The sequence below is a fragment of the Balaenoptera acutorostrata genome, chromosome 9 (genome assembly GCF_949987535.1).
Source record: "Balaenoptera acutorostrata chromosome 9, mBalAcu1.1, whole genome shotgun sequence".
Lineage (NCBI taxonomy): Eukaryota > Metazoa > Chordata > Mammalia > Artiodactyla > Balaenopteridae > Balaenoptera > Balaenoptera acutorostrata.
In genome coordinates, this window is record NC_080072.1 from 40,166,462 (window position 1) to 40,183,255 (window position 16,794).

At 44.4% G+C, this 16,794-nt stretch overlaps 1 protein-coding gene across 2 annotated transcripts; it reads right to left on the reverse strand.

Annotated features, from left to right (window-relative positions):
- Positions 1-2,268: 2,268 nt before the first annotated feature.
- On the reverse strand, positions 2,269-14,825 carry NCR3LG1 (natural killer cell cytotoxicity receptor 3 ligand 1). Of its 2 annotated transcripts, none has more exons than XM_057552022.1 (5): positions 14,462-14,825; positions 12,854-13,201; positions 7,778-8,104; positions 5,231-5,336; positions 2,269-2,481 (listed from the first exon to the last, which is right to left on the reverse strand). In XM_057552022.1, exons 1-5 carry the CDS (start codon positions 14,577-14,579, stop codon positions 2,463-2,465), a joined length of 918 nt encoding a protein of 305 aa, XP_057408005.1. In that variant the 5' UTR covers positions 14,580-14,825; the 3' UTR covers positions 2,269-2,462. The 2 variants fall into 2 exon arrangements, with proteins under 2 accessions (XP_057408005.1, XP_007174925.2); XM_007174863.2 differs by lacking the exon at positions 2,269-2,481 and adding an exon at positions 2,490-4,584.
- Positions 14,826-16,794: the final 1,969 nt, after the last annotated feature.

The following is a 16,794-nucleotide window of genomic DNA, read 5'->3' on the forward strand; positions in this document are numbered from 1 at the left end:
TATGTCACAGGCATTAGTGTGGCAATTGGAGCGTTAGCTCTCAAAACAGCTGCTTGAGTTCTAAGACCTTGGTCACATAACTTAACCTCTCTATGCCTCAGTTGCCTCATCTATAAAGTGGGGATACTAATAGTACCTACCTCATAGAATTGTTGGAGTAAGTGAAAAGCGTTATGTCAAATGCTTGAGTGCCTCGTCCATAACCAGTGCTCAGTAAATGTTAACTGTTGAGACTGCTGTTCAATCAGCCACGTGATGAGACAACTGAGCAAGCAAATGCTGAGAGAAGGTGCTATTGTATGTCCCCTGGTGATGCGTTTCTCTGCCTGGTCTTACTTTCTACACAATGTCCCCTCCCAGCTCAGACCCCGATGACAGGGGCTGTGACTGCACCTGTTACCTGGGCTTCTTGTCTCCATCTCATCCTCTGCACACCATCTGCCATGTAGCCACCAGAGTGGTCTTATTAAAAGACATCATTCTCTCCAATGTCAAGTGCCTCCAGTAGTTCCTCATCACCTTCTGGTCAAGGTTAGACCTGTGACCAGTCATTTCAGGCTTTGTCTGCTTTCCAGCCTTACAGCTTACTGTTCTCTGGCCAGGTCACTGTGCAACCAGCCGTCCCGCTGGCAGCCTCAGTATCCCCTCCTTGTATTTATCTTCCTACATCTGAGCTTTTGCTTACTTATTCCCTTTGCCTGGACTGCCCAAGCCTCATCTCTACCTGTTGAAATCCATTAAGGTCCAAGCCAAATGATGCCTCCTTGAAGCCTCCCCTGATTCCTCTAGGAAGCGATGGTCCCTTCCCTTCCTCTGTGCTTGTGGGCATTCTACTTTTGCCAGTGTTTATGGGTCCGTCTCCCCATCCCCAAGTGCATGGCTCCTTGAGGTCAGGGACTGTGCCTGATTCAGCACTGTGACTGGCCCTGAGTAAGTGCTGAATGAATGAATGAATGAATGATGGATAATGTACAGGACAACAAGCCAAGGTCAATGCTGCAGTTTGAGGCCTGCAGAGGGCTTTGGCTGGATCAGTGAGAGTTTGTCCCAGGCTACTCCAGAGGCAGGGCCGAACGGCCAGGAAGCTGCTGGTCGAAGCTCTAAGATGCCCCTTCTCTGCACCCACAGACCCCCAACATTGATTCCTTGCTGAGCTGACCTGTTTCTGGTTTAGAGGAAGAAGGGATGAGAAGCTACTCAGAGTTGGCCCAGAGTTCTGGGGACAGTGCCTGGCTCTTGGGACTCAGCTTGGCTGTCCTTAAGACCAGAGGAGGGGGCCAGACTCACTAATGAGAAGCTCCTGGGCAGCACCTTCTCTGGGGACCATCCAGAGTAACCTTCCTCCACTCCCTCATGCACCTTAAACAGCTGGTGACAGTGAACCGGCAGAACTGAGGGCTCAGCGCCACCTGCTGACCACAGACAAGACCTACTTGATCCCCAAAACTCAGAACCACTGGTCCTAGGCTTTCAGCTCTGAGACCCCTAGCCTTTAGGCTTAGCTCAGGGAGGAGCTGGAAAGTTCCAGGCATGGAGGGACAGCTGGACCAGCCCTTCCTTGACACCCTCCACCAGATGTTCTTGTCCACTGGTAGCGCTCCCACCATGTGGGGGCACCCCCTTTTTAAGGCACTTGTCTAAACTAGACAAGGGAGCTCCCCTGAGCTCCACTCAGCCCAGCAGGAACTTTTGTGAGAATTTTGTTTCTGATATTCCGCCTCCAGGAAAGCATTGGGCGTCACATGAGAGCAGATGGAGCAGTCCAAGCTCGTCCACACCCTGTGTGCAGAACTGGCTCTCCAGATCCCAAGGATGTAGCTCATGTCACTGTGGTCCAGTGCTGGCAGAGGCACTGTTCTCTGGGTTTGCAGATGAGGAATCTGGATCAGACTTGGTGTTAACTTGCTAACATCTCACAGCTAGTAAGTGGCAGGCCCAAGATTTGAACCCAAGTCTGTCTCAAACCACAGCCCTGCTCCCTTCCCCCTGCTGCACAGTCCCAATTTCCTGAGTGCCACCTTTTTCTAGGGGTGCCACCTTGCTCTCAACTGTCATGTCTCTAGACCAAGAACAGGAAGGGAAAGCATAACTCAGGAAGGTCCCAGATTTGAGACTGACACAGACTCAGCTATGATAAGTGACAGCCTAGATCACGTCCAAAACACCAAGGGAGCCAGAGGGACTGTTAACTGAGTCCAAGCTTGTACTGCTCGCCGCATGCCAGGCCAATAAATCAAGAGACGAGTTGTTGAGGCAAAGAACAGCGACTTTATTCATAAAGCCAGCAGACGGAGAAGGTGGTGCGCTTGTGCCCCTAAGAACCATCTTGCATGAGTCAGAATTCAGGCTTCTTTTATACTAAAAGGGGAGGGGGTAAAGTCAAACATGCCCTGGTTCCGGTCAGCCTCCAGAGGGGATGTGTTAATTTCTTCCTTGCTGCAGTCATTCACAGGTGGGCCTGGTCAGGATGTTTCCTTTGAGCTAAACAAAGGTATTTTAGCTTAATGCTCATCACGTGGGAGGCAGGGTTCCCAGGGACAGGCCATTATGTATAATTTAAGCTTATAGGCAACATCCCTTTAGTGATTAACTTGTAATAGAATACAAAGGTTCTTCCCTATTACAGGACCTCACCAACACTTTCTCCCACCCAGTGCATGATGAACCCTCCATCTTCCGCCTTCTTGCAAATGGACTGGGGTCCCTACCTTCCAGGCTACCTTCCCCACAGCCAGTCAGGTGGCAGTGCAGACTAATGGGGCACATCTGCCACTCCTGTCTGTCCCCAACTCACACCAGGTGTTGTGACATGTGTCCTGGGCCTCAGTCCTGAGTTCAAGAGAGGAGGGAAGCCAAGCCACCCTCTTCAGTAGTGAAACTGAATTGCTAGTCTGGAAAAACTAGCCCACTAGCCATACTGGAAACCTGCTCAGGCCTAATGCCTCTGGATTTGGCATCTCCAGCCAGTCACCGCATGGCCCACATGTGGCCCACTAAGGTGGACCTCCAGCCTTTCTGCTGGGGAGGACTCACCCAGCTTCTATGGAACCCATTCTCCTCAGGTAGCATCCTCCCAGCTCTGTCCTGCTCTTGAGTTCCTCTCCAACATCTTCTTTTAGGGAGAACTTTCCTAGGGAGCTTGCTGCAGGGAGTAGCCCTGGATCCCCACACATCTCTGGGCTCACCTCTGAGGTCTCCCCAGGTCCAGTGTCAGACACCCTATTGTACCAAGACATGCAGAAGACTTGGGGGAAGAAGACATGAATGCTGCTGACCCTAGACTGGGGCAGGCCTGAAGAACAACAGATCTGTTCCAACTTGAAAGGAGTTGCGGAAAGGCCAAACAATGGGATTAAGGTCAGAACTGAGTTCCAAAGAGTGGGTTTGTTGCATTAGAATCTAGATTACTGGCATCCTCTGTGCCAGGACCACCTGATTGGGGCATTGTACATCTTCATCTACCTACACGCTACTCTATTTCCACTCTGGGCTGGCCCAACTCTGGAGTGATGTGAAAGGCAGGCTACCTAGACTGGCCAACCTGGGTACAGGAGTGTGAACTTCTGTCTTTCCCCCATACTTAGGTCCTTCCAGGCACTGATGCCAATGAGTGAAGCAGTGATACACTACACAATTTATTACGCAGCCCTGCCTCTGCATACTCTTCATTTGATCAACTCCAGTTTTTCCCATAATGCCATTATTATTGGGGAAGAGAAGATACTCCAGGGTAAACCAGAGGGAAGTAAATAACTACAGTTCTGACTGAAACTTTGACATAGGTCTGATACCTGTGAAGGGAGGAAGAAAGGACGATTGGCTAGCAAGAGCGTCAGATGACAGTGCAAGTCCAAGAAAATCTCAGCCACCCCAACAGGGAGCTCCAAAGATTCCTGCCTTGATCAGCCATTGGCTGGCCAGGACAGCATGGCATAAGCTCAAAAGCTACAGCAGATCCCAGAGATGCCATAGCTGGAACATGGTGGCTAAGTACACTCTTCATAGCAGGCTCTGTCTTGGAGGGGGTCTCAGCAGCACATCTCCATGGCAACCACACTTTTGGGTCAAAATTCAACTTCCTGAGGAGCTGTATCAGTTAGCTTTTGATACGTAACAAGCCACCCTAAAACACAGTGGCTTTGAAAAAATAAGTATTTCTCAAAAAGAGAAAGAAAGAAAGAAAAAAAAAGGGACTTCCCTGGTGCTCCAGTGGTTATGACTCCACGCTTCCACCGTAGGGGACACAGGTTCGATCCCTGGCCAGGAAAACTAAGATCCCACATGCCGTGACACAGCCCACCCCCGAAAAAAAAAAAGAAAAAGAAAAAATAAGTATTTCTCATGCATTTGAGAGTCGGTTCTGTTGGTGCTGATGATCTTAGCTAGATTTGCTTACATGTCTGGTGGCTGTCATCTGATCTAGACTGGCCTCCACTAGAGCAACTAGCTCCAGCTTCCAGGGTCTCTCATCCTGTAGCAGGCTCTGATTTCAGTGTCTCTCACCCTCCAGCAGGCTCTATGAATCAGTTGGCCAACTTTAGACAAACAGCCTTTTTTCTTGATTAATGGATTGTTCTGCTTTTCCTAAAGCATTTATAATGAGATATATTAGCTATTGCACAGATTCTGCCTTGGCAGGCTCATAAATAACTGGAGGCAATTTTATTACCTAGAACCATTTAACCAACACATTTACACTGGTCTCAACAGCTTGAGTTATTTTATTTGCTATGTGGGCCAGAGGGATAAACATGTTTGGAAACATGTTTTAGTTTGGAAACACCCTCACTAGCGTTAGAAGTTCTTGGTTAAACCAGTAAAATCTGGGTGGTAAGTTATCTCATTGAGCTATTAAAAAAATATGAGCAACTGGGGGAAGGAATTCCCCTCTCTGAGCTATGGATTCTATATGTGAGAACACTAGTGCAGCCCACATCATTCACAGGCCTGGTGTGAACAATGAGGTCAGGTTTGATTTACAGTGAGACTTTATTATGAGAAGGCAGAGGGGCTTTACAATGCATCTCCCCAGAGTCCCAGGCCACCACATGGAGACCAAATGAGACAGTTCCTCCCCAACACATCAGAAAAAGCCACACACCATAAATACACTTAGAATATCCCAGCATCAACCCTGAGAACTCCCCAACACCATGCATTGGCCGTGAGTTCTGAACTCCCAGAGCCTACTCCAAAACATAAGTCTAAACTTTGCTTTGCAGCCTCTTACCTTTTCCAAAGAAAAAAACATAAAAATAAAATTACTAAGATCAGTACAGTAAAGATCAATCCAATACACAACCAAACAATCCACGAGTCAGTTTTCTTCTCAGATTCTGCAGAGAGAAAGAAGAGGAGAACATTAAGAGGAAACCTACTGGTAGGGGCCAAAGAGACCACACGACTGCTTCTAGGATCTGTGTGGTTGTGTGTCATCTTCCCTGTCAGAGATAGAACCACCAACCTTCTGCCACACGTCTTTGCGTCCTCCATCCTATCACTTAACACCTCCACACATCAAACAGCCTGCTTAGCACTTGCCAGAAAAACACCACAATATCAAACACCACATACAATATACACATGCCATGCACATGTTCAAAGCTTCCATACTACTACACTACCCTATATCACTTGTATACTGCTATAGACTGAATGTCTATCTCCCCTCAAAATTCTTATGTTGAAATCCTAATGCCCAATATGATGGTATTAGGAGGTGGGGATTTGGGGAGCTTTAGGTCATGAGGGTGGAGCCCTCATGAGTCAGATTAGTGCCTTATAAAGGAGGCCCTTGAGAGATCCCTCGCCCCTTCCACAATGTGAGGACACCATGAGAAGTCTGAAACCTGGAAAAGGGCTCTCACTTAGCCATGGTGGCACACTAATCTCAGAATTCCAGCCTCCAGAAGTGTGAAAAATAAAGTTCTGTTGTTTATAAGTGACCCAGTCTGTGGCAATTTGTTGTATTGGGTTGGCCAAAAAGTGCCTTCGATTTTTAAGTAAAAATAAAAGACACATTTTTCATTTTCACCAAGAACTTATTGAACAACGTATTCACCCTTTTGTTCCACTATCTTCTGCCATTTTTCAGGCAACTTCATAATTCCATCTTCCCAAAACTTTTTATCTTTTTGAGCAAAGAACTGTTCCAGGTGCCTTTTATAGTCTTCCAGGGAATTGAAATTTTTTCCATTAAGAGAATTTTGTAAAGACCAAAATAAATGGAAATCCAAAGGTGCAATGTCTGGTGAATACAGCAGATGAATCAGAACTTCCCAGCCAAGCTGTAACAGTTTTTGCCTGGTCATCAAAGAAACATGCGGTCTTACATTATCCTGATGGAAGATTATGTATTTTCTGTTGACTAATCCTGGACGCTTTTCGTTGAGTACTGCTTTCAGTTGGTCTAACTGGGAGCAGTACTTGTTGGAATTAATCGTTTGGTTTTCCGGAAGGAGCTCATAATAGAGGACTCCCTTCCAATCCCACCATATACACATCACCTTCTTTGGATGAAGACTGGCCTTTCGTGTGGTTGGTGGTGGTTCATTTTGCTTGCCTACGATCTCTTCCGTTTCACATTATTATACAGTACCCACTTTTCATCGCCCATCACAATTTGTTTTAAAAACAGAACATTTTCGTTATGTTTAAGTAGAGAATTGCATGCAGAAATACGGTCAAGAAGGTTTTTTTCACTTAACTTATGTGCAACCCAAACATCAAAGAGATGAACATAACCAAGCTGGTGCAAATGATTTTCAATGCTTGATTTGGATATTTTGAGTATGTTGGCTATCTCCCGCGTGGTATAATGTTGATTGTTCTCAATTAATATCTTGATTTGATCGCTATCAACTTCAACTGGTCTACCTGACTGTGGAGCATCGTCCGGCAAGAAATCTCCAGCACGAAACTTCGCAAACCACTTTCGACGCGTTTGATCAGTCACAGCACCTTCTCCATACACTGCACAAATCTTTTTTGCATTTCGGTTGCGTTTTTACTTTTCTTGAAATAATAAAGCATAATATGCCAAAAATGTTGCTTTTTTTCTTCCATCTTCAATATTAAAATGGCTACACAAAAATTCACCAATTTTGATGTCTTTTTTTAAATGCACACTGATATGACAGCTGTCATGTACAATCTAACAAAACTGTTTTGAATGAAGTTAAAGACAACTAAGTGCTAATAGTGCCATCTTATGGAAAAAAACGAATGAACCTTTTGGCCAACCCAATAGCAGCCCATACAGACTAACACATATACATATCACCCAGACAAATCCCTTATACCATACACACAAAACATATTTCAATTTCATATTCCCCATGCCCCACACATATCCTAAACACATCCTTGCACACACCACCCACCCACACAATCCCTAGTCCTTACTTCCAGGAACAATTTCTCTCTCCCTTCAGGGCCATCCCAAGCCCCATCTGGCACACCCTGACCACATTCCCCAGGGCCACTAGTTAGCCTCTGCCTTCCTTACCTCCCTCAGCTCTAGGCAGATGCATTGGACCAGCAGGACCAGAGCCATGACCCTGGAAGCGAGGTCATCACCACTCTCTACCTATTAGACCATCTGTCCCGGCTTAAGGACCTAATCTGGACCGCTGACTCTGGGGCTGAGCTAAACCAGACCAAGCTTTCTCTCCTTCCCTATTGGCCCCCATATTCCCCTAGACTGTGTGGGAACCAAAGTTGATATTATACTCCTCTCAAGATGAAAAGTTGGGGAAATGTCTAGAGGGATGCTTACCTATCAGAGTTGGGGTGAAGTTGAAACTCTGGCACATGAGTGAGGATACATGCCATACCACACACTGGTAGATGGTCACATTGTCTTCCAGAGAGGGCCTCAGCCTCAAGTAGCTAGTGATATTAAATGTACCATCCTCATTCTTGATGGTGGGGCCAGTGATGATGTCCTCAGAAATCTCCTGGAACTGGGGCTCCTTCTGGGTCCACCTTTTCCACGTTATGCTAATATCCTCTGGGTAGAATCCACTTGACTTACACAAAATATGTTTGTCTTCATTATCTTTCACCATGGCTTGCTCCAGAAACAAGCTACTGACTGGGTGAGCTGCCAGGGGAGAGAAATCATGCCTTAAGGGTAGGTAGGGACTTGCTTATTATCAGCCCAATGTCAGACCCATGGCAAGCCTTCAGGAAAGGTGAGTAAACTGAATGGTATTCTGCCTAGGCTAAATGTTCTGGGTATGCTGGTCCCAGTGCTGGCAGGGTGCTGATATGCTGTGACCCTGAAACTCACCACAATTTTATAAAGGAGAGTTTCTTAAGCCCCTCTGTGTCATAGACACCATTGAGAATCTGAGGAAAGCCTTGGAACAGTGTTGTGGCAGAGATTGCTAATTGCTGCGAATCTCCATTCTTCAATGACACCTCCAAGTTAAAGCTACTTCTCCCACCCTCCTCTGCAGCTGGGTGTAGGCATGTGAACTAAGGGTCTGGAAGTTTGGATGTATTCAGAAGTAGTGAGAGCAACTTCTAAGAAGTCTCCTGAAATAACAAGGGTATCTTAAAGAAAAGAACAGTGTCTCTCCCCCTCCACTTCTTCCTTCCTGCAGAATGGCTGCAATACCACGTCATGGCTGGAGATGGAGAAGCCATTTCCAAGCACAAGGTGGAAATGCAGGTTGAGGATGGCAAAGTGACGAGACAAAAGGATCCTAGGTCCTAGATGATCACAGAACTGCCATACATGTCCTGGGTTGGCTACATTTTTGTGAAAGGAAAATAAACTACCTTCTTAAAAGCACTGTTGACTTCTGGCTTCCCTCTGACATGTAAAGACCTAAAGTCATCACTTCTATCCTCATAACAGGAAAAAAAAGCTGAGCTGAACAAACTGCAAATCCACAGCTTTTCTTAGATCCATCAGAGAATTGAGGTGACAGGGCAAACCACCACCCTGAAAAAAGACAGACAGATTGAGAGAATCACAGCTGAGATCATAAAACCTTAAGCAGAAGGTACTGGAGTAATAAACTGGTCGACACACTTAAGCAGTAACTCTGACAAATTGCTAAAGGATAAGTGTGGACAAGATTGAGAATAAAAAACTCCTAAAGGCCCAGTCTTAGGGGGGAGTCACAACACTTTCATGAGTTTTACCTCCCAGAATCCCACCACGCTCTCACTGTGAAGATCCAAGAAAAATTCCCTCCTATTTTGAGCAGTGGGGAGAAGAAAAGTAACTATTTAAAAATATACCCAGTGCATTCTCCATAATAAAGGATGCTCTCAAGGGAAAAGACTTTGCCAGAGTCTTGCCTGACCTGGGATAGTGATGATTAGCCAACTCCAGCCCCCTCTAGCCTTCCCGCCTCACCTAGAAACACTTCTGAAGGTGAGACAGCCTAGGGGTTCAGGCAACTCAAAGAATGAGATTTAACCATAAGATTATAGACTGCTTCTCCTCCACAACACCTTACCACTACATCAACAGAGCTCCAGAATGATAACAGTAGATTACAACTGAGAGAGCTGTTAAACACAGGCTCTGTTTAAGGTGTTCATAGGGAAAGTAAAACAAAACAATGAAGGGGGAAAACTCTGGCACCTACAGGTACAGCATTAACACTAAACACAGCCTAACGCCTAGCCAAAGCAACATAGACTCTCACACCAAAAGCCTATTCACCTCAGTTCTTACTATCTGATACATAATATCTGGTTTTCAACAAAAAATTACAAGGCATGCTGAAAAGTATGAAAAGACAAAGCAAGCCTCAGAACCAGACTCTCGTATGACACAGATTTTAGAATTATCGGATAGAGAATTCTAAATAATGATTAAAATGTTAAGAGCACTAATGGAAAAAGCAGACAACATGCAAGAACAGATGGATAATGTAAATAGAGAGATGGAAACTTTAAGAAAGAATCAAAAGGAAATGCTAGAAATCAGAAACATTATAAAAGAAATGAAGAATGCCTCTGATGGGCTCATCAGTAAACTTCACAGTGCCAAGGAAAGAATCAGCTAGCTTAAAAATGTCAATAGAAACTTCCCAAACTGAAATGCAAAGAGAAAAAAGAATGGGGAAAAAAACCAGAAGGGAACAGAATATCCAAGAACTGTGCAATGACTGCAAAAGGTAACATATGTAATAGGAATACCAGAAGAAGAAAAGAGAAAGGAGCAGAAGAAACATTTTGAAAAATAATGGCTGAGAATTTTACAAAATTAATGACAGACACCAAAGCACAGATCCAGGAAGCTCAGACAACACCAAGCAGAAAAATACCAAAAAAAGAAAAAAAAAAATCTATACCTAGGTGTACCATATTCAAAATGCAAAAAAACAAAGAGAAAATCTTGAAAGAAGCCAGAGGAAAAAAATAACTTACCTATAGAGGAACAAGGATAAGGATGACATGGGACTTCTTAAATGCAAGCAAGAAGAGAGTGGAGTGAAATATTTAAAGTATTCAAAGAAAGAAAACCCCACCAATCTAGACTCCTATATCCAGAAGAATTACCCTTCAAAAATGAAGTATACTTTCTCAGATAGACAAAAACTGAGGAAATCTGTCACCAGTAGACCTGCTTTGCTACATGTTAAAAGAAGTTCTTCAGAGAGACGGAGAATGATATAGGTCAGAAACTAGAATCTACAAAAAGAAAGGAAGAGTGTCAGAGAAGGAATAAATGAAGGCAAAATAAAACATTTATTTTTCTTATGCTTAACTGATCTAACAGATCATTGTGTTCATTCAAAATAATAGCAACAATGTACTGGGTGGTTATAGCATATGAAAAAGTTAAATGAATGACAGTAATGTTATAAGAGATGGGAGAGAAGAACTGGAAATACTGTTATTAAGTACCTGTACTACCCATGGAGCAATACAGTGTTATTTGAAAGCAGACTTAAATTAGTTGTAAATGTACACTGCAAACTCTAGGACAATCATTAAAATAAATTTTAAATAAGTATAATTGATATACAGAGAAAAGAGAGAAAATGGTATCATATAAAATATTCAATTAAAACCAGAGAAGGCATAAAAAGAGGGGGAAAATTAAATTTAAAAAATTTTAAAAACAAAGGGCATCAAATAGAAAACAGATACAAACATGATACATATCAGTCCAACTATATACGCAATCACTTTAAATGAATGGTCTAACTACATCAAGTATAAGACAGAGACTGTCAGAGTGGATTAAAAAAAGCCTCAAACATGTGCTTTCTACAAGAAACCCACTTTAAATATGAGGACCCAAATAGATTAAAAGTAAAAGGATTGAGAAAGATATACCATACTAATACTAACCCAAAGAGAACTTGAGTAGCTATATGAATTTCAAAGTAGCCTTCAGAACAAGGAAAATTATCAGGGGAAAAAAAACTAAGGAAATCTGAATAAACTATGGACTTTAATGAATAATGTATCAATATTGGTTCATTAATTATAACAAATATACCATAAATACAAGATGCTACTAATGGGGCAAGTGGGGTGCGGAGGCAAGAGTAATATGGGAACTCGGTACTATCTTTCCAATTTCTCTGTAAATCTAAAACTCTTCTAAAAAATAAAGTGTATCTAATTTTTGGAAAAAAATACCTTTTATTTTAGGCCTTCTGTCAGTTGCAGAGGAAATGAATTCTAATATACATGCTCATTACCAAAATTAATATGTACAAAACATTCAAAGTCTTAAGTACAATTATGGAGGGCTCACAGACACTGCCCCTCAGTTACAGGCTGAATTGTACGCCCCCCCAAATTCATATGTTGAAGTCCTAATCCTAGTCCCTCAGACTGTGACTATGTTTGAAGGTAGGGTTTTTATTGAGGTTGGTAAATTAAATGAGATCATTAGGTTGAGTCCTCATCTAATATGACTGATGCCTTTATAAGAAGAGATTAGGATACACAAACACAGAGGGAAGAGGGGGTGAAGACACAGGGAGAAGACAAGCACCTACAAACCAAGGAGAGAGGCCTCTGAAGAAACCAACCCTGCTGTCACCTTGATCTCAGACTTCTAGACTCCAGAATTGTGAGAAAATAAATTTCTGTTGTTTAAGCCACCCAGTCAGTGGCGTTTTGTTATGGCAGCCCCAAGCTCACCCACAGAGTATCTGACCTATTTATAATAGAAGAAAGTGGAGCTCAAAAACGTGTTTAGGGAAAAGTGTTGTTATAAATCTTGACTGAGCACCTACCTCAAAACAGCACTGGCTGAGCGTTTTCATACATGATCTTGTGTAATCCTCAGAACACTGTGAGGCAGGTATGACTTATCACCTCATTTTGCACATGCAAAATGAGGGAAAATTCATTTGCACATGGGAAAATTCACGTGTAACGATGTTAAATGGCTGACCCAATCACTCAGTTTGGAAGCAACAAAGTTAGATAGAATAGGATTCAGATCCATGGAACCAGAGTGCAGTCTCTCTCCTTCCCTAGCTACCTTTCAGAGGTACCTCTTCATTTAAGACTAACTGTCCACACACCAGGGAAATTATATAATTACTTTGACTATCTTTTACTGCGAACTTAAAATGGGCCAAACACTATTCTAAGCATCTTCCTTGCATTTTTCATAGCCTCTTCCCTACAATCAATCCTCTTAGAAAAGTACTATTACATTTGTTTAGAGGGAAGGGCATTGAGATTCAGCGTGATTAATAACTTGTCCAAAGTTGTCTAGAAGTCCATGGAAGCCCAGGACTCAAACCCACGTCTATTTGACTCCTAGGCCCATGCTCTGCTCCACTCGGCCCATCTACATCACCACCCCAAGCCCCATCACCATGGGAATCACAGGGCACTGCCCTCAGGCACTCACCTACAACCTCCAGCCAGACTCTCCCCTGTGCCTTCTGAGGAGTGACCACCAACTCACATCGGTACTCTCCTGCTTCCCACAGTTGGACCCCAGGCAGCTGCAGTGAGGCATCCCCCCTCTTCAGTCTCCATGGAGACACGTTGGCTCCAGGTCGGAATGCCACTTTGTGGTCTCCAAAAAATTCAAACAGTTTGATCTCTGTTTCAGACACCTGAGCCTTCCGAAACCAGGTGATACCCATACTGTTGATGTCCAGGTGTGGGAAACCAGGGATCTTGCAAAAGATAGTCGCATTTTCATTCAGGAAAACCATCTGAGTCCTCCCTGCCATCTCCACTTCCAGAAAACCTGAGGCAATATGAGAATTCTGTTATGGAAGACCCTTGGAAGAAACATAGGCCTGGGGCTCTAAAACACTGCCATATAATTGGAAACAACTTCCCTTTTTGTGGGGGCGGGGGGAGGGGTCTTCAGATACAAAGGACCTTAGTTCATGGCCCCTCATTAATCCACATAAAATCCTTCAACTTTGTTCTTTTTTTTTTTTCTTTTCCAAGATTGTTTTGGCTATGCTGGGTGCCTTGCAATTTCAGAGGAATTTGAGAATCAGTTTTTCAATTTCTACAAAGAAGTCAGCCAAGTTTCTAACAGGAATTGAACTGAATCTGTAAATCAATTTGGCAAGTATTGCCATCTTGGCAATGTTGCTTCTAATCCACAAATGTGTTTGGGGGATGTGTTACGGACTGTTTGTGTCCCCACCAAATTCATATGTTGTGGCCTAATCCCCAGTGTGATGGTATTTGGAGGAGGGGCCTTTGGGAGATAATTAGGTCATGAGGGTGAGCCCTCATGAATCAGATTAGTGCTCTTATAAGAGACATAAGAGGGAGTTTCCTGGCGGTCCAGTGGTTTAGACTCTGTGCTTCCACTGCAGGGGGCATGGGTTTGGTCCCTGATCGGGGAATTAAGATCCCACATGCCACGCAGCCAAAAAATAAATAAATAAAAATAAAAAATAAGAGACATGAGAAATATGAGATATCTCTCCAAACCTGAGGATATAGTAAGAAAGTGTTCATCTACAAGCCAGGAAGGGGTCCCTCACCAGGAACCAAATCAGTCAGCACCTTGATCATGGACTTCCCAGCCTCCAGAACTGTGAGAAATAAACTTCCTGTTTTGGCAGCAGGCATGCGGGATCTTAGTTCCCCAACCAGGGATCAAACCCGTGCTCCCTGCAGTGGAAGCGTGGAGTCTCAACCACTGGACCGCCAGGGAAGTCCCAGAGTAAATTTATCTCACGCCCCTCCGTTCCAGCAACTGGCATGATGCAAGAGAGGCAGAGGTTTAAAGAACATCAGAGCGCGTGCTCACAGGCTCGTACAAGTGCCGACTCCGCACATAGTAGGCGTCAGTATACAACTGTTGAATCAGTAAATGAATCCGCATTTCACAATAGAGAGTTCAGGGTTGGTTGGGGCTTTTTAAGATATTTAGCCCCAGCCGGACTCGGACCTCACAGCGTAGCGAAAGCCACGCCTCCTCCCTCCCGGCCTCCTTCCTTCTCTCCCTCCTGCCTCCTTCCTTCTCTCCCTCCTGCCCTACCTGCGGTGAGCAGCGTGAGCCTCAGGACCAGCATCAGAACCGGGAGCACCGCACGGAGCCCCACCACATGGGGCCGGCCGCCCTCTGCGCCATGGCCACAGCCTCCCGGAACCGGCATCCTCGAACCTCCTCTCAGTTGCTTTCTTCCTCTTAGGAGTGGGCAGCTCCTAAGGAGTGGGTGGACAGAACATCTCTTGCGCGGTGACTGGAACTTTATGCAGAATTAGTTAATGGCGCATTTTCACCTTCTGCAACTCTGCGAGAAGTCGTTTTGGTTGCTCCGTTCACAGAGAAGTTACCGCCAGCGCCTTGCCCAGTCACACCTCCACCGGCTGCGCGCGCACGCCCGGAGTGGGAGCGGGAGTGGGAGCGGCGGGCAGTGGGCAGGCAGTCCCCGCCCCCGAACGCGCCGGCCGGCTGGGGCACAGGGTTCGCGTCAGCCTCTACGTTCGCTTTGTAAACTGAGGCCAGGATCCGATCGCCTGGGCGCTGCTCTAAGGAAGATCCACTATGCAGGAGCGCATTGGGGGCAATTGTTCTTACCATCAGCATGATAAACTAACATTACTTTTTCTTTTTCTTTTTTTTTTTACGGTTCTGAAAAGTCATTCTTTATTTTGATACTGAGAAATGGATTATTTCCTGCCATATCAGTAAACAGAGGCTGTCACAGTCACCGGGGATTGTAGCCACCACCAGAAGGTAAGCTGGTGAGCCCTGAGGCAACTCAGGAAGGAAAGAATACCTGCCATCTAGCAGCCATCAGACTGCAGCCACTCCCTTCAAAAACACAGGACACTGGCCCCAGATAGTTGAGGTACGTATCAAAGGAATGATTTCAGTGAGCCCAGACTCTTGCATCTTCCCATACATAGAAATGGGCTTAATTCCTTAACTTGGGGTATCTGGTTTTCTTTAATTAACAATAATCTTTTGATGTTCCTGACTACCTGCCCTTTGTTGCAAAACCCGCCCCCTCGCCTCCTTGGAGCAGTTTTCTCAGGGTTACTTGAGATGCTGCCTCCCGGGCTTGAAGTCCTAAAAATTCCCGCCGAATAAAACATAACTCAGAGAGTGGCATTGACACATACACTACCAAATGCAAAATAGATAGCTAGTAGGAAGCAGCCGCATAGCACAGGGAGATCAGCTCAGTGCTTTGTGACCACCTAGAGGGGTGGGATAGGGAGGGTGGGAGGGAGCCGCAAGAGGGAGGAGATATGGGGATATATGTATATGTATAGCTGATTCACTTTGTGATACAGCAGAAACTAACACACCATTGTAAAGCAATTATACTCCAATAAAGATGTTAAAAAAAAAACATAACTTTTAGGTTGCGCGTATTTTTTCAGTCGACAATACAAAAAATAAACCCTTCAACCTGTAAAGAATGTCACTTATTTTCATATTGTTGTAAAGCAAACTTATAGAATAGGAACATCTGCTACCAGCTCCAGCTTACATTTCTTTAAAAAACAAAATCTTATATTACTGAAACCTAAAGCTAAATTTATATCTCCAGGATGCTTCAGTCAAATGTCTGAAAGCAGCCCATTTCCCCTTACTAACCAAAACGTGGCTTGTGACCTCTCCAAGCAAAACAAAATGCTCAGTGATCTAGTTTTACAATCTCTAGACCACCTTTAAAATCAATTTAACTGCCAAGTTCAGAACACAAGTGGCATTTGCTGTTGTTATAAACTCACATATCTCTTTCTCCAGCATCTTGCATTCCAGTAGTCTCATTGATCCTATTTAATTATTTTTCTCACATCTTTAAAAAGAGTGTAACCTACAGAAACTCACAGGCAGACCTGGACTCAGATGCCAGCTACACCAGCTGCTCTTTGCAGGACAGAAGGCAAGTTACCCCAGCTCCTCTACCCCGACAGCCTCGATTTCCACTTCTCTAAAATTCAGGTCATAAAATGTGCCCTGCAGGACTGTTGTAAGAATTACAGTATCCTGTGGGCTGTGGATCAAATCCCAATAAAGAGTAGTCTTATTGGCACAGTGAATTTTGAGTTAGTGGTCCTGTCAGTAACTAAACAAATATTTACATTCTCCCTTATCTGCAGAACAAGCTCACTGTGGCCATATGACCAGGTTCTGACCCAATTAATATAAATGGAAGTGTTTTGTGTGCTTTCTGGGAAATGTCTTTAAAGGGAGGGATATGCTCTTTACCCTTTCTTCCATCTGCTGGCAGGAATGCAGCTGTAATAGCTAGAGCATCAGCAGACATCTTGGACCACAGTGTAAAAGTCACACATTGGGGACAATGGGACAGCAAAATAGAGGGGCGCTGGGTCCCTGATGATTTGGGAAAC